This window comes from Labeo rohita, chromosome 21 (genome assembly GCF_022985175.1).
Source record: "Labeo rohita strain BAU-BD-2019 chromosome 21, IGBB_LRoh.1.0, whole genome shotgun sequence".
NCBI lineage: Eukaryota > Metazoa > Chordata > Actinopteri > Cypriniformes > Cyprinidae > Labeo > Labeo rohita.
In genome coordinates, this window is record NC_066889.1 from 5,869,772 (window position 1) to 5,888,834 (window position 19,063).

General features: G+C 35.5%; 1 protein-coding gene across 1 annotated transcript; it reads right to left on the bottom strand.

Moving 5' to 3' along the window:
- Positions 1 to 137: 137 nt before the first annotated feature.
- On the bottom strand, positions 138 to 10,351 carry aldh3a2b (aldehyde dehydrogenase 3 family, member A2b). The gene is made up of 11 exons (XM_051093903.1): positions 10,192 to 10,351; positions 8,920 to 9,082; positions 8,578 to 8,809; positions 7,564 to 7,649; positions 3,869 to 4,077; positions 3,670 to 3,787; positions 3,429 to 3,570; positions 3,111 to 3,277; positions 2,925 to 3,024; positions 2,542 to 2,780; positions 138 to 1,128 (listed from the first exon to the last, which is right to left on the bottom strand). The coding sequence occupies exons 2-11, from the start codon at positions 9,079 to 9,081 to the stop codon at positions 1,111 to 1,113; spliced, it is 1,473 nt and encodes a 490-aa protein (XP_050949860.1). The 5' UTR covers position 9,082; positions 10,192 to 10,351; the 3' UTR covers positions 138 to 1,110.
- Between the last annotated feature and the right edge of the window lie 8,712 nt (positions 10,352 to 19,063).

The window sequence follows — 19,063 nt, forward strand, 5'->3', positions numbered from 1 at the left end:
TAGGAGGGCAACAAAGAGCCAGATTAAGAAAAGAATAATACAACTTAAAGAGAAGCAAAAACAAACATGACAAACATTCTTCCATCCACCTGCTACAGACGGTGAGATGCCAGAAGTTACACAAAACCACATGCAGCTGTGTAAAAACAAGTTTATTGTTGCATTAAAAATGATTTCTGTATGTCATAAAATCTCTTTATATCTATGGAATTATTATAAGACACATACAGTATGTTAGGACTAATGGAAATGTGGCAACAGGTGCAGTGATCCTTCAGATACAGAACATACAAATTTCAGCATATATAGAGTAAAACGTCATGTATATTGTATTAACATCTATGGTGTTGTTGATCTGCTTTCTTTACGGAATAGTTCACCAAATTTTGGCACTCACCCTCATGTTGTTGCAAATCCATATGGTTCCCAGTTCCTATTCATGCTTGCATTATATAAAAAAGAGCAGCATAATTATTTTTTAAAATTGCTTCATCTTATTTCATAGAAAATGGAAGCACAGATAGGTCTGGGACATCATGAGGATGAGTAAATGATGACAGAATTTTCATTTTTGAGTAAACTATTTGTTTAAAAATAAAATAACTATATATTCTGTATACACATGAAGCAGTTAGTCAAAACTCTGACTGCAGCACAAACTTGTTAACGGTTGACAAAACTCACATTTAGACTCACATTTAGTTTGAAATGTGCATTTCTTCAAAATGCTGGACTTATTTAAAATAACATATAAGTTACATGTTTTTATACTGCATAAGAGATCTTAATTTCCTTCATTTAAAAACATCCTAGACATGATGGACAGGGTGGCAAGGGTTTTTGAGCTTCATAAAAATAGTGTATTCTAAAACTGACACTGATTAAAGTGCTACAGATATCATAATAATTAGTATTAAAATTGTATGTAAGTTTCAGTGACCTCAAATGCAGCATTGTCATAATGACTGAAATTAACCATGGCCATGATAATAAAACTAAGGCAAAGGAGGGAAGCAGCACTTCAGTAGGAGTTAGTCCACCATCTGACCAAGGTCTTGTGTGGTTATGTGTTCAGGGTGGAGGTAAGATTACTTCATATTATTCACATTCTTAGTCAGTAAAGTATCTCTGTAAAAAAAAAAAAAAAAAAGGCTGTCAGGAAAGGCTCATTTGAAAGGCTCATATGCTTTTTAAATCTGATTGGATTAGTCGTGTACTTTTGCGATATTGGATTTAATTTTATTTGAGTTGCAAATTATTTTTAATATTAACATTAATAAATATTAATATTTATATTAATAATATTAAAATATTAATATTAACATTTTATTAATATTGTATTATTAAAAACATTTTAATATACATTTACACACATTTACATTATACATTTTATTTTGTAATAAAATCATTTAAAATCATATTTACACAGTATATTAAATTAATAAACATTCATATACATGTTTATGTGTATATACTTGGAGAAAGAATTGCTTATTCTGATTATTATTATATAATTAAAACATATTCTATGTGTGTGTGTGTGTGTGTGTGTGTGTGTGTGCGTGTGTGTGTGCGTGTGTGTATGTATATATATTTTTTTTCTTTAATAATATAATAATACATGGAAACCAACTAGTAGCATTTAGATACAATTTTTATTTTGATTATTATTAATAATATATATTGTTACTTTATCATTTATTTTTAACAGTATTAATATATTGGAGAGTATAATGATACAATACAATATAATATAATATAATTTATATTAAACATAAAATTATATTAAATATAAATATATTAATATCTATATTGCTATTGTTGCAGTTTTTTAACACTTTAATATTATAAAATATATTGGAGGAATAATATATATATATATATATATATATATATATATATATATATGAATAATTGCCTATTCTGATTATTGCTATAATATTATTATTATTTAAATTATTATTATTTGTGGTATTTTCAATGATACTAAAATTTCTGTTTTTGATAAAAAAAAGTTATAATATTATAATTTCAATATTATCAATAAATGTATGTATGTATAATATATATATATGTGTGTGTGTGTATATGTATATATGTATATATATTATATATAATATAATATATTATTTATTTATGTATAAAACATATATATATATATATATATATATATATATATATAAAATTTATTATTTAAAACAAAATAATACATGGCAACCAACTAGTAGCATTTAGATTTTGATTTTGATTATTATTAATAATATATGTATTCAACATTTTTTACAAGTATTGTAAAAATGTGTTTTTATGTGTAATAATATAACATAATATAATTTATATGAAATATAAATTTAGTAATAATTTCTATATTGTTCTTTAAAATATTGCATACATGTGTATATACAAATATTCTATTTTTATAAAAACTTCTGTATTTTGCACAAAACAAATGCATGAGTCTAATATGAAAATCTGTGATGTATGATAGTTTTAAAGAACTTATATTTATATTTGTTATACATGGGTATAACAATCTGTTACCTGTACAATCACTGCAGCAAAGATGACCATCAGGGCCAGCAGCATCATGCGGCCCAGGCTGCCGAAGTCGACGTGTTTGAGGATGAAAAAGCGTGCCCAGCCCAACTTATCTACTGTATGTGGTGGGTAACGCATCTTATTCACATTCTCCATCTTCAACTTTTTGATTAGACAGCCACGCAAGTGGCTCAAGTTATCAAAGCCGTGCTTGCCGTGATAGCAGCCCATTCCACTGTTACCTGCAGGGGGAGCCGAAGAGCTGAGCTACAGTCCACACAGCATAGCATGACATGTACTATATACTTCTGCAGCTTCTTTCAGAGACTAGTCAAAATTACTGTTCTACTTATGTAAAAGAAAAACATTTCATTAAAAGAACTCACCAACTCCACCAAAAGGCAAAGAGCTTACTGAGAAGTGCATCAAACAGTCATTGGCCACAACTCCACCACTAGAGGTCTCTGCAATCATGCGCTTGATCAGCTATAATGACAGGACAGTCTTATACAGTTGTCTTAAGTAAAACTTCATCTTTCTTTATACAGCTTGAACAAATAATCAGTTTAAACCTTGTCGTCTGAAGAGAAGATGTACAAGGCAAGGGGTTTCTCTCGCTGGTTGATGAATTTGATGGCTTCATCTGCACCGCTAACTGTCAGGATGGGCAACAGAGGCCCGAAGATCTCCTCCTGCATCACCTTGGCATCCGGCTTCACATCCCGTAAAATTGTTGGACCTGTGAGGAAATGCATGTTGAATAAAATAGAGAGTTAGAAATGTGATACACTGCCATTAAATAAATATATAAAATCAGTTTCATTATCTTCTGAATCGCCGCAGCCAAAAGTGAAATGTGGCTTGTAGTGAGCAATGCAGCTCATTTATACCAATGTAGCAGTCCGACTCGTTGTTTTCACCGCCCACAGCGATGGTACTGCCCTCTAACAATGCCATCAGTCTCTTGAAATGGCGCTGATTAATGATGCGTCCGTAATCCAGACATTTTGTGGGGTCTTCGGTATAGAAATCCTGATCATCACAAAAGAAAGTATGTATTAGCTCATTTGACATTTCATATTGGTAGGTTGCTACCAGGCCCAAACTGTCATTCACAAATAACATACGTACTTTAATATTCTTCTTGAGCTCTTCAATCACTCTGTCTTGCATACTGGGCTCACACAGTATATAATCCGGAGCAATGCAGGTCTGACCACAGTTTAAAAACTTTCCCCATGCAACACGCCTGTAACGTCACAGAGAACATGTATTTAATATCATTTTACAGCTTCAGTACAAACAAACGATTCATTCTGACAAGACCGACCGGCAGGCAATGGCGAGGTCACAGTTACTGTCAATGTAGCACGGGCTCTTTCCGCCCAGCTCCAGAGTGGTAGGGGTTAAGTGTTTAGCAGCAGCCTCCATGATGATTTTACCCACTGTGCCATTTCCAGTGTAGAAGATGTGATCAAAGCGCTGCTTGAGCAACTCTTGGGTCTCTGTCACCCCACCGGTGACAACAGGGTACAACTCCTGAAATTAACATCATTAGAAAGAATTCAAATACTTAGTTAGGTTTACCCCAGCTATTAGTCCTTTTTATTTACTTTAATTTATAAACCACTTTAGGGTGTTTCACACATGAAATAGTTAACCCTTGGATAAACAGAATCTTGTGTTATCTCATCTTAAAAATTAATCCTGTGTATTCATAGGCTGTAGTTTCATACTGTACATTCCTGGGTTAATGTTCTTATTGGCATATTTTTAGCGTTAGTGTCATTGATTGGACAAATGCAGCACACTACAGACCAATTTGGAGTACACGTCACAGTTACATCACTTGCAGCTGCACGCGCATAGTGGTGGAGAAAAACACTGGCAAAAAGTGGAGGGAAATGGGTAAAATACAAGAGAAAAAAATGTATTGTTGTGCCTTTGGATGTCAGAATTGGAATGCAAATCATTTTTATATAATATTATTATCAAAGGTGCCATTTGAAGCTAAATGCATATATTTAAATAGCCAAACTATGTATGAAACCTGCTATGATTACCTTATTATTAAAGCAGAAATTTGATTTAAACAATTTCAACAGTTCATAGGGGACATATTCTATTAGCCCTACAGTTACAGCATGAAATACTATTTAAACCTACAACATTTTACCTTTTGTCTCACAATTCTGACTTTTTTTCTTACAGATAAGTTTATATTTTATAGTCACGAGGGTCAGTTTTTTGAAAATGAGATTTATACATCATCTTAAAGAAATATCTGAATAAATAAGCTTTCCAGTTGATGTACGGTTTGTTAGGATAGGACAATATTTGGCCAAGATTCAACTTGAAAATCTGAGGGTGCAAAAAAATAAAGTTGCACAAATTAAGTTCTTAGCAATGCATATTACTAATCAAAAATTAAGTTTTGAGATATTTACGGAAGCAAATTTACAAAATATCTTCACGGAGCATGATCTTTACTTAATATCCTAATGATTTTTGGCATAAAAGAAAAAATGACCATACAATGTATTGTTGGCTATTGCTACAAATATACCTGTGCTACTTATGAATGGTTTTGCGGTCCAGGGTCACATTTAACACAATAATCGCGAGTTTGTCCATTCTGAGGGGACAAAAAGCTAGAAGTGTGGGATATAAACTCTGAGCCGATGTGAAAAGAGAGAATGACAAGTTATTTTTTCTTTTTAGACTTGTGAATTACCTTTTTTATTCTTTTATTCCATGGCTTCCATAGACCGCTACTTTAAAATGGTCATTTTCTGTCAACAGTTAGGCTCCGCCCACAAAACACGTCATCACTAATAACCCCTTTCACACATACAGTCTTTACTGTTAAAGTACCGTTAAGAGATCATTGTGTGAACAGGACCTTTTTAAAAATACCGGTAAATTTGTTCTTGCAAATTATCGTTATGAGCAGTTGTAACATTTCCAGTCACTTAGCCGTAATGTGATCTGTGTAGGGCTGTCAAACGATTAATCACGATTAATCGCATACAAAATAAAAGTTTGAGTTTGCCTAATAAATGTGTGTGTGCTGTGTGTAATTATTTTGTATATATAAACACAAACACATTCATGTATATATGTAAGAAATATTTGCAAGTATATGTATTTATTATAATTTTTATATAATTGATATTATTTATAAATAAAAATATTTTGTACATAACATATTTTAATCGTTTGACAGCCCTAGATCTGTGTGAGCGCACAATGAGGTAGAGGAAGTAGGAGTTCAGAACGTGCTGACATAAGACGTCTACTCTGGGCCTATCATAACATTCTGACGCAGATGTCGTGTTTACTCCACGCTGTGTAGTTCGGTTTGAAGTCATTTAATACAATGTCTCTGGGCCAAAAGCAGTTGCATAAATGTGAACGTTTCATACATTGCATGAATGAAAACATCCAAAAAAAAACTGACCACGTATTTCCCTAAAATACTAACACAACTGGGAGGCACAGCTGTTTCAAGGTCATTTCTGGTTAATGATGTCACAGAATTGACTGGTATTTTGAAACTGATATATGAATAGTGCTTTACCAGTAAAAAGATGGAACGCCATTGGCTGTGTGAACAGTGCATTTTTGTATTTACCAGTAAAGTTGGTAATTTTATGGCAATTCACTGGTATTACTGTGTGAAAGGGGATAATGTGTTTACACAACAGCTCTAGCATGGTGCATCCTCGCATTATATATTGTTGACTGTACTGCCAAGTTATCCATAACAGATGTTCTGTGCTTCTATGACTAGCCAAAACACATGAATATATGACACAGTCTGTTCTTAAGCATCTAACAGTAACATTGTTACACCACATCATTTCACACTGTACATGTTTGGCACTGCCATGTGGGTTTAAAGGAGAACTCCACTTCCAGAACAAAAATTTACAGATAATGTACTCAACCCCCTTGACATCCAAGATGTTCATGTCTTTCTTTATTTAGTCGTAAAGAAATTAGTCATATGTGTTTTGAGGAAAGCATTTCAGGATTTTTCTCCATGTAATGGACTGATATGGTGCCTCGAGTTTGAACTTTCAAAATGCAGATTAAATGGAGTTTCAAACGATCCCAAATGTGGTTGTAAATGATCCCAGCTGAAGAAGAATGGTCTTATCTAGCAAGGGTCTTATCTCGTTTTTTGTTTTTTTATCATAAAAATAATACAATATACACTTTTTAATGCCATATGCTCGTCTGTCTTGCTTTCCCTGAACTCTGTGTATTCTGGCTCAAGTTAGGGTATGTCAAAAAAACTCCCTCAACTTCAAAATCATCCTATATCACTGTTTTGCCTTTTTTTGTTAAGGGTGCTTGATCATCATTGAATGTTCACTTTGCAAAGACTGGGTCGGTACTTCTGCAGTGACGTAGGATGATTTTGAAATGATTTTTGAAGTTGAGGGAGAAAATACGATTGGAGTTTTTCAACATGTGTCACAGCCGTCTTGAGTCAGAATACACAGATTTCAGGGAGAGCAAGACAAGACAAACATTTGAGACTAAAAAGTATTTAAATTGTATTTTTTTAAATGAAAATAATCAATCGTTTCTCTAGATAGGACCCTTCTTTCCTGCCTGGGATGATTTGCAACCGCATTTGGGATCCTTTGAAGCCGCATTTAAACTGCATTTTGGAAGTTCAAACTCGGGGCACCAAAAATCCTGAAATGTTTTCCTCAAAAAACATAATTTCTTTACGACTGAAGAAAGAAAGACATGAACATCTTGGATGACAAGGGGGTGAGTACATTATCTGTAAATTGTTGTTCTGGAAGTGGGCTTCTCCTTTAACATTGCAAAATCGCTGCTAGCCTTGCTCCAGAGCAGGGTTTCATAACCTTGTGTTAAAAAGTTGTGCTAACCCCACTTTTAAAATACAAGTGTGAAATGTACCTGGGGTTAAAAGTGGGGGTTTAGAATGACAAAAACGCACAGTGTTTTGTTTATTCAGAAAATTATGGAAAAAAGGAATCTTACCTTGTCCAGGTAAAGCGGTATGAGATCCTCCATTACTTTGGAAGTGTGAGAACTGACTTCAGATGGCTTTATTACAGCTGCATTGCCTGCCAACACAGCATTCCTTGTAATATGACAATATTCTAATATTAAATATGTACAGTCATCCTACATCTTTACTAGCAAAACCCTAGCTCTGTAAAGATTGTGTAGATGTATAGCTAAAATAAAAAACAATTTCAACATTAATCACTTCAAATTTATCTCTCTAATTTTAAATAGTTGCAAATATATATTTTTAAATGGTAAAGGGTGACCACATTCTTAAAGACACTGATAACATACAGAGGGATAAAAGCTCAAGCTATCTGTGTATAGTGATAGTGAGTTTAAATCAATTACTGCATTTTACTTCAGTTTTTACATACAGGATTTGCAAATACAGTTAAATAAATAAATAAATAAATTAACAAATAAGTAAATATCATTTTTATGCTTATGTCATGTATATGCCTTCCTGAACTTTACCACAATAATCTAAAATATCAGTGTGAGTTCTTTATGCTAGTGTACTTTGGTCTGTTAGCAAAGGGCAGTGTCACATAAGTAGGACAAAGTACAGTGCAGTGTTATTTTAGTATCATTAAGTATCAATAATTCAAACCTAAAAATAAACAGAAAATCTTTACTTTCTTTAAAAAGTTCTAGTGTAAATAATTAAGAAGCGTTTTAAATTCTTGATTACTTTTGGTCACTGATTAAATCTGATTGGCTCTGAATAAAATGATCATCAGCTTTTACAGACGTTTGTGGAGTTCATGCAGCTTGAGTGTTGCTATTATTAAAGCAAAATGGTTGTTAAAGTGATATATGAAAAGATTAATATAAAAAGCATTAAATTAGAGAAATGCCATACTGGTGGTAACAGACTAAGTCCACATAAGGCCTCTAAACATATGTACAAGCTACATAAAGAATTCATTTATGCTCTAGTCATAATATTTTGCACATTTCTTGTAAATCAATTCAGTATACCTGCTGCTATAGCTCCTATGAGGGGCCCGATGGTGACTGCCCAGGGGTAGTTCCAGGCCCCAATGACCAGCACTACTCCCAGAGGCTCAGGCTGGATGTAGACCTGGTCTGAGATAGTCATCATGCTCTTGCTCACGGGTCGAGGAGCTGCCCATTCTTTCAGATTTCTCACAGCCAGGTTAATCTCGTTTTCCAGACCCAGAGTCTCATACAAAGGAGTTCCACACTCACTCTGTCACCAGATATATACCCAGATCAGTAACTTGAGCAGACAATGTTATATGAACAGAACAATACACAGTTGAACATGAACAGAACAATACAAGTTGATGGGTCACCAACCCTTCTGAGATCTTTTTTGAGACCCTCTGCGATTTCCTTCTGTCGTTCTCTGATAAAACGCAGCAGGTTTTTTAGCTGGGTAATGCGGTACTCCAGCGATTGGCTCCGGCCTGTGAGAAAGGCCTTCCTGGCACGTTCCACTGCTTTCTGCTCTCGAGACATACTGCGAAAGAGGAAGTCATTCATTTCACTCCGGTTATACTTCTGTCATATTTAGGTAAACTTCATGCAATGATCTCATATATTATAAGTAAGCGCCTCAACCAAGTATAAGAGCTGACATCTCAGCCCTTAAAATGTGAATGATGAAACAAACAAATCTTTTTAAAACCGTTTCACAATATCAGAAATCATATGACAGCTCATGACCTTAAACTTTGCATTATGACATGTCTTTGCACTTTAAAAATGTTTTCCTTATCATGCCATAACCACATCTCTTTTTCTGTTTATTTAAAATGGAATGTCTGTCACTCATTATGAGCAATAAATTCAAAAGGGCTGGAAAAGTAATATATATAATATATAATATATATATATATATATATATATATATATATATATAATTTTTGTGTAGTGGGTAACTTTTTTCAACAGAGTAACTAAATAATTAATTTAGAATAATAATAATTGTTTAATTATTAAGTTTTAAAATAATCTTAATATATTGTAATTATTATTTTATTATTGTAGAAGTTACTTGCAATACATTCTAGTAGCTATATAGATACTAATAGATATATAGAAGCAAAATAGATACTAGTAGCTATATAGATGCTACATACTAGTATCCACTGATTTATCTAGTACCTAATAGTTACTAATTAAGTATTATTAAAATAAAACCAGATTATTAAGAAAAAGCGTAGTCATGTGACAGCCTTGATTTCAGTTTGGCAGTAGTGCAGTAGGTTAGAAGTTATGTAACGCACACATAGCGGACTATGAGACTGTCATAGTCATACAGTACGTGCATGCATAAACATAATAACATTATATGTCTTTGCCGTCCATACAGTTTATAGATTCTCATATAACTCGCTCCTGAATACGGTTATATTTAGTTTAGATTCCTAGTATCTCATTGCTATGCGCAGTTGCAATTACACGTTTATAAGATGCTGCAATCCCAGAAGAACAGAGATGAAATGGGTTGAGCTCTTCCTTTTACTACATTGTTGCACGACGTCGCTGCCGTCGGAGCCTAATACTAGGAAATCGATTAATACGCTTTCGAGAATGACAACAAAAAGCCTTAGTTCCGTACTTTACCTTTAGTTATTTCACAGTGCGTCCACCCCTTTCGCTGTATATATTGTGCGCTGTTCAGGTGTAGCGTCCAGATCTGATAGTTCAGTGAAGCTGAAAGATGGTAAACATTAAACAATACTGTTCCGTTAACAGTAGCTACGCAAGCGGAGGGGGCGGAGTTTCGTCCGGAGGCGTGGTCGCAAAGCTTCAAAGCTAACCCGGAGGCAGTGTATTTAGGTACAATCAACACACACTAACAGAGGATTAGGTTACGTTGCATTTGGGTTGCCGGGTCACATGTAAAACTTTAAGAATCATGCTTCTTTTAATGTTAAATTAGAGGGAACATAAAATGGATTTTACTTCTTTTATTGTCTAAAATGTTTTTAAAACATTAATTCTCCATTTAATTTATTCTAGGCTAATTGCAAATGATGGGAAAGTCTAAATTTAACCCAACAGAAAATGGCAAACAATAAGGCAACACTTCAAACTTTTGTCACAAATGTAACCAATATAGTTAAATGTGTGAAACATAAATTAACAAAATTGTAAACTAGTACTAATCTGACAGTAGAGACTACAAAGCGGAAGAATTTGATGATCATATTAAACAATTTTATTCTGCAGTGGTAGCAAATCATTGAGGGTTTTTGTTGGACTTAAGTCATCTATGTTTTTAGTGGTCAGCAGAAAGCAAACAGCTTGCTAATTGGTCACTTTTCATGTCAGTCACTCTAAGCAGTGTCCAGTAGATCACTTGCAAATTATAGTCTGTTGCTGATTCCAAATTACATGACAAAATTGTAATTAGTAACGTAATCCATTACATTACACGTTTTAGGTAATATAATCAGACTACTTTTTGATTACTTTTAGATTACTTTTGACCTAACTCATTCATCACATTATCATAATTTAAACAGGATAATCTTGTACCAAATTGATATCGAAATACAAAGAGAAAGAAAATATATTCCCTTCTTTGTTACTAACAACATAAGTGCATTAAACATAACATTACCACTGAATGATAATTAAAATAAAAATTAATTTGTTCATCAGTAGTTGATGCAATGTTGAAATGTTGAAAAAACACTGGTAACACTTTACAATACGGTGCACAAATAAGCATTAATTCATGCTTAACTAATGCACAGATAATCATGAGTTGATATATAACGCATGAAGAATTAAACTATTTATTAATAATTGCTTTATCAGCAACAAATGAACATTCTTTATGATTCATAGATTAAGTAATCAATAAATTGTTATTAGTTAAATGTGTCATAATGTATTAATTCCCTAATAACGTATTTTATGCACTAATAATGTAAATTCATGTGTTAATTACTACAATGGGTTGAAGCCATGCATTTTATTATCCAGTTGCCTGCTTTAATTAATCATTAGCTAATGATTTGCAAAGATATCATGTTATGGCTTTACTTGTTGAGGCACAGAACTATTAACTAGTTGTTAAGTAATATGTCATTGTGGTTATGGAGTTAGAATTAGTTAGTTAGTCATGTGCCTCAGCAAGTAAAGTCATAACATAATGACATCTTTGCAAATCATTAGGTAATGAGTATTTAAAGCAGACAACTGGAAGTTGAAGTACATAGCTTTGACCACTGTGGTAATTAACATATTAATTTACATCATTAGTTCATAAAATAAGTTATTAGGGAATTAATACATTATGACACATTTAACTAATAACAATTTACTGATTACCTAATCTATGAATCATATAGAATGTTCATTAGTTGCTGAAGTAGTAATCATTAATAAATGGTTTAGTTCTTCATGAATTTTACATTAACTCGTGATTATCTGTGCATTAATTAAGCATGAATTAATGTATATTTGTGCACACGTATTAAGTTACCAAAACACTTCTTAAAATTGCAATGATTTTTGTAAATCCAGTGGTCAGATTCTGTGTGGTCTTTCAATTCCCTGTGTAATTACAGCCACCTGAATAGTGATTGGTCTTTGTGTGATTGTCCCCAAAACTGGAAGACTTATTCAATGTATATAATCGGTGGGCTATTTTAGAAAGGTAAATTCAAAAGATGAAAACGAAGAATTCTGGAGAATCAATAAATTCAGATTAATTTATTGCTATTGTGTGAATAATATGTAATCATTTAATGAATAAAAAAGCAACTGTAGTCTGATTACAAATATATATATATATATATATATATATATATATTTATATATAAATGTGATATGATTCAACTACAAGTACAAGAAGTACTAGTTGTTACATACTAGAGTTGAGTTTTTTAAAAGAAAATTATATTTTTGAAAATCATAAATCTAGATGTGTTAAAAATTTATGGCACATCAAACAGGAAATAAGTAACTTTAAGTGTATGTTGGCCATACAGGATCAGACAGACAAATATACAATGTGCACAAACGTACAAGAGATGAAAAATAATTCAAATTATTTGAGAAATTCTGTTTTTATTTGTAGTGTACATTTAGAATTGAACTTACCAAACTGCTTTTACCACCAGCTGTGAAAATATTTCCACAGCATCAGTGCATATAATCTATCATAGCTCCTTCTCTTTCAGGTGGATCTCTGTGGCATAATTTTGGCTTTGTACCAAAAATTCTTCTCAGTAGCATTATACCTCTAAAGTATGAAAACTGGCCAAACGCCTTGAAATATTTCCCCAAACTGTCAGAATAAATGGTAGATGTTTCCACATCAAACAAAAAGATGGCCTCAGGTGTTTGCGGACTGTGAAAGGAGAGGAACACAGCTGCGATGACACGTCATTAGCACCATTGTGACAGTACTGTGCCCCAGGAGCGGGAAAAGACAGAGGATCCATTGGAAAGAAATTCTATGAAAGCAAACACACATATTCCAACATACCAGGCACATATGCACTCATACGCTAAATAGAGACACACACAAAAATAACTTGGTGGTTCATTACAGTTTCTTAAACTTATGGAAGCATCAGAATTCTGAAATGAATTGCTGAACACAAAAGACGATATTTTTAAGAATGGTAGCCAAACAGTAGCCTTTGACTTCCATAGTATTTTTTCCACACTATGGATGTCAGTGGATACTGCAAACTGTTTTGTTACCAACATTCTTTCATATATTATCTTTTGTGTTTAGCAGAAAAAAGAAAATCATACAGGTTTGGCAAGTCTGGAACAACATGAAGTTGAGTAAATTGGGTGAACTATTAGTTAATTTTAGTTAAATAATTGCATAACCAATGAAACCCAAGTCAGAAAGGTAAATTTACTCTGTGACTTGTACAGGCATATTAATATTTACATATTTAATTGCCCATATTTTAGTTGAAGATAATATCAATAATATACATGCAAATTAAATTATTTCTCTCAACAATTCTATAGGTCTTCATGAAAACCAAAGATGTCTGAAATCTAATTCTATTAATTGTAATACGTTTTACATTTTAAAATAATAATATTAATAACAACATGGCACTTGGGGCCACCTGTCCTAATTCTGTTGGACAAAAAAAAAACTGTCTTGGTTACTTATGGTAACCCTCTTTCCCTGATGGGGGAAATAGGGACATTGTGTCGAAGTTCTGACACTAGGGGTTAGCTTGAGGGCCCAAACAACTCTGACATTATTGAGAAAAGGCCAGTGAAATTTGCATAGCTGGCCGTGGCCAGAATATCCAGGCATAATTAGGCCAGCGTGGCATTTGCTTACTCATTTCGTTTTGAGGAGTCTCAGCTTACTCTCTCAGCAGTTCAGAGTTGTGGCATAAGAGACACAACATCTCCATTCCCTCCATCTGGGACGAGGGTTACCATACGATGTCTAAATTCCCTGTCAGTCTGTAACTTCAATGTTGTGCAGAATTTCCAACACTAGGGGTCCCTATACTATGCGGCACAACTGGCTGAACTGCATTACAAGTCCATGGTGGCGCAAATGCTGACAAGACCAGTGTGTCACAAACAAGACTCCTACCTGAAGGGAGGTGATATGTGGAGATGCATCCTGTGGACTTGCTGAATAGGGTTAGGTTTCTGTGGTGGGCTCCACAGAACAACCAAACACAGTACCTGGTGACAGCAACACACTGTCCAGGTGAAACACAGAGTCCTTAATAGGAACTGAGCAGTGAAAGACATACATATGGGACTACCCCAGAGAGTCACAACAGATGGAGCACTAACCCAATACGAGAGTTCACTCAAGGGATACTTACAAGTAATGGGTTCTGCAGTGAGTTTCTCTGCAAAAATCAGTGAGAGTGCCAGACTAATGGAATGAGTATATCCAGGGTTCATAAGAAAGAGCTGAAACTGAACTCAAAAGCGCACATTATCACCGCAGAGAGGGAAAAGGTGCTAAATGCAAGCTCTACTCCTTATCAGGCTTCTGAATTTAAATGTTATACCCAGAACTCTGGATAAAACTGGTTTTATTCATAGATTATTGAATCTGGTGAAAGTATTAGGTGTAGCCCATTCCGCAGCTCTACAAATGTCTGCTAGTCAGGCATCATTTGCCAAAGCTGACAAAGAAGCAATGCCCTTGGTTGAGTGTGCTGACTCCCAAGGGCATGATAAGTCTCTGGCCTTGAGACAATCCAGTGGGAGATTCTCTATTTAGAGATTGCCTTCTACTTCTGCTGTCCTCCAAAGCAGACAAAGAGCTGTTCAGACGATGTGAAACTCTGTGTGTTCTCTAAATAGATGCACAGGGCACAACCAGGCACAACAGAGAAAGGTCTGGGTCTCCCTCGTCAGGAGGGATAACTTGCAGGGTCACCACTTGGTCCCTAAAGACAATAGTGGGAACCTTGGGCATATATCCAGGTTGTGGTCTCAGGACAACATGAGAGCCTGTCAGCCTGAAATTTAGGCATGTTTCACTGATGGAGAGGGCTTGCAGATCCCCCGCCTTATTGATAGAAGTGAGCACAGTCAAGAAGGCAGTCTTTGAAAGAGAGAGCAAGAGAGGACACTGACTGGAGAGGCTCAAATGGATCTCTCTGTAAGGCCCCTGCCTCTGTCATCGTCGATGCTAAAGTGCCCTTTCGGTCCAATCTAGGTGTCCCCAGACCGTGATTTCCACCATGATCCCCCCAACCTTTAAATCATTGGTCGAAACTTCCTCAAGGCCAGAAGCACAGCCAGCAACTTGAGGCAACTGATATGCCAATGCACACTATGACCTGTTCAGCTCCCCGAAGCTGTATGCATGTTGCACACAGTGCTCCTGCCCAACTTCGAAGCATCCAGTGTTACAACAATGCACCTGAAACAGTGTAGTGTGCGCACATCCAAAAAACTTAGAGAAGGTGCTCAATCACCAGAAAAACCAACAAAAATCGGCACACTGCCATTGCTGCTCTCAAAGTTTATTAAAAATACAATGTTTCGACCGAAAAGGTCTTCGTCAAGTCAGGCAAATAGCAAATAATCAAAGAGGTACACTTTATCATCATTTAGTCAGCATAGTCACACACACCTGATACAACTGATCAAACTAATTACCCAATCAACCAATCAAAAAAAAAAAAGAAATCACAGGAAATCAAGTATATATATAAAACACATAAATCACAAAAAATTCCAACCTTTTGGAGAAAAGAGTATTCAGTGTATAAATGTAAAAAGCTTCCCTCTGTAATAAAATTTGGTTAACGTCACCACCCCTTCTGGGTACTTTTACTTGTTTGATACCTTAATAACGAAGAGTTGTGTTTGAAAACGTTAAAGTGAATGGCAATGGGATTTTTCTGGTCATTCAACCGTATATTACTTGTTCAGATAAACATGTTTTTAAACAACACTTTGTTTTACCTATATATGCCAAACCACAGGGACATTTGATCATATAAATTACGTTTTTAGTATTACACGAAATGATACCCTTAATCTTAAACTGTTTCTGTGAGTGAGGATGACTAAAAAATTACATTGTGCACATTATCCACATCTATAATTCCCCCTACAGGGACCGAAAAGAGATTACTTGGTTGTTCAGACCCTCGGTCAGCTCTCACCACTATTTGCCGTATATTTAGGGCTCGTTTGTACACAATTCGCGGAAGATCTTTACAAAATTGACTCATTGCAGGGTCTGAGCTAAGAATATGCCAGTGTTTTCATACTATGTTTGCAAACTCATTACTTTGAATGATGTTCGAATATTTTCAAATCGTGCCGCCGCTTTTTTAATCCAATTGTTTGTGTAACCTCTCTCATGAAACCTCTGACATAAATCCTTACAATCCTTAAGTGTATCTCTTTGATTATTTGCTATTTGCCCGACCTTAAAAAAGATTGGGACTTGGGCATGAAGCCAGTACTGAAGTGGTCTCATATGCATAAACCCCAGGTCTGTTAAAGAAGCCACTGATGTACATGAGAACCAGAGTTCACAGAGGTTCATCCTTTTGAAATGGCAACAGACCTAGTGCTTCAAAACGTGGGGAGGCAATGTAACTGCGTCCGAACAGGTTTTGATGCTTAAATTCAGTGCCTGATCATCATGACAATGAGGACCATGAACACAAGTATGTGAGTGTATGACCCAGAGAAAAAGAAAATTGCACTTTTATTGACCGTTTGATGGTTCTCAAGTGGCAAGCAGCCGAAGTGATGCATCATCCACCTCCTGTCCCCCCACTGGAAGTGGAGCTAGGCTGGTCAGCAAATTCCTCCTCCCTGGGTCGCCTGTCTCAGGGCTGCTTTGAAGCCTTCTGAGGGTAGCCTGCTGATGAGCTGTTGGTGCCACCTTCCTGCCAGTGGATTGCTGTTGTTTAGGCTTGAGTGCCAATCCAGGCTGCGGGGCCAGTGTACTCCTCACAGGGGAGCATTCCCAGCAATAAGCAGGCAGAAGTTGTTCCTTCGGGAGACTGTGGGGGTTCAGAATCTCACCCATGTCGAGGCAGGATGTGTATATTGGCCTCCATCTGACACGTAACTGTCGAGAATTGCTAAACAAAATTTTCAGTCACCAAAGAGACCAACCTGGGAAATGGGGGGCGTCGACAAAGTGACCTCTCTCAGCATCCCACATCCCCAACAGGTGTTACATGTGGACCATTTGTGTGGACATTGCCGTCCCTAGAGCCTGCGCTGTGACATCCGTAGCCCTTTAGTGTCATTTTTAGACGTGCAGGGTCCTCCATTGATTTCAGTTGTTTTCCTTAATTTAATGGTTTGCATACATTTGTAAAAAATATAAATCTAAATATAAACCTAAACCCAACTTACCCACTTCTGAACAATATAAAACACGTAACAGGCAAATATAAGTACATTTATTAGGTATTTATTGCAGAAACTGACCATAAACAAGCAGTATAAAAGCATTACAAACAAGTTGTGTTGCATTCCGAGTCTTCTGAAGCCATATGATATCTTTATGCGAAGAAGAGAGCAAAACATAAAGTTTTAATCGCTGAAAATGATCCTACTCCGTTAACACGCTCACATCTCATTCAAAAAGATACCCCCGAACATTAGCATGACACAGTCGCTCACGAGACACAAAAGAGCCAATGGCATTTCACAACCAAGGCTGACATAAGGCTTCTTCTGGCAGGCGGCATGTTTTGAACTTATTCAGACTTTACAGCGGACGGAAATGGATCGCGTCTATTCCTCTCACAAATCGTTTTGTCTCAGAAGACTTGGAATATTAATACTTTTTTAATAAATTATGACTGTACCTAGCTGTATCTACCAGTTATTTCTTGTGTTTTATTAACAAATGGTAGGTTTAGGGGCAGGGATTGGGTTATGTGCTCATAAATGTATAAATAATGAAATGTAAATAAAACTTGTGACTGTTTACATTGAAAAATCACAACCCAACATATGCAATAATGGCAATATTATTACCCAATATATAATTTAATCATGACGATAAAATTCCTAGTGCCTTTTGCGTCAGCATCATGACGCCAAGGGTTTCTTATTTAAAGCAATGAAGGACCCTGCATGTCGAAAAATTATGAGGGGTCCTGACCAAGCATCAGCCGGGACCCCAAGAACCAGTCACCCAGCCAAGAGCGCTTGAGGCTGGGTGGAGGAGCCGAGCCCGATGCTTTCAGCTGCCTAGGTAAGCATGGCCACCATCTCGGCTTCGCCTCAGACTGAAATGAAGCACCTGGAAGTGCAGCTCCAGCCGAGTCATTTGCTTCTGATGATTCCAGCCCGCTCCAGATGCTGCGACTGATAGCTCATCCTCCTCAAAAGCCCCAAATAATTAAACAGTTCAGTCTGAGAAATCAAACTTGCGCTGAGACAAGCTTTGTTCTCAAGAGAGAGGCCACTTTATTTATACCTGGATATCCAGGTTGTGGGAAATTATTCAAATGTTGCTCGCCAGTTTTATCTACCTTATCTCAATGATGTCAGAGATTATAGAGGTGATGTACTGTTGGAACTGTTGTGACCGAACTTTAATGTTCAACATAACGCAATTTCATAGATCACTATTTTCCAAGGAATCAATTAAACTTTTTGTTTTGACTGACTTAAATCTCACATGTGTTGATATTTAGGTAAAATGACAAAATTAAAAATAGCACAGCCATTCATCAAAAGTGTTGATATGAGATTTCTTAACTCTAGTTAACATCAGTTATATTAAGGTGAAAGTATGTTAAGCATCATGTGACATTTTGCTATCAGTATTCTTCAGAAAATTTCTTGTTATCACTGAGACTTTACCCATTCAGAACAACCCTCTAATAAAAGTGAGTTAGCTTTTATCAGAGCATATCACTTGCTTGTGCTCTACTTTGAAACTAGGCACTGCCAACTTCAGTTTTTGTCGGTTCTTATGAGAAATTGCTTGCTGTGTTACAATATTGGAAAATCATTTTGAATATAAACAACT

What these genes read in the sequence shown, in the direction of transcription:
- aldh3a2b (XM_051093903.1), bottom strand. Translation starts at nt 9,081, where the DNA reads ATGTCTCGAGAGCAGAAAGCAGTGGAACGTGCCAGGAAGGCCTTTCTC. An exon ending in GACCTCGCCATTGCCTGCCG is followed by an intron (nt 3,788 to 3,868) that starts GTCGGTCTTGTC and finishes GTGACGTTACAG; the next exon opens with GCGTGTTGCATGGGGAAAGT. An exon ending in TTTGCCTTTTGGTGGAGTTG is followed by an intron (nt 2,781 to 2,924) that starts GTGAGTTCTTTT and finishes CTCCCCCTGCAG; the next exon opens with GTAACAGTGGAATGGGCTGC.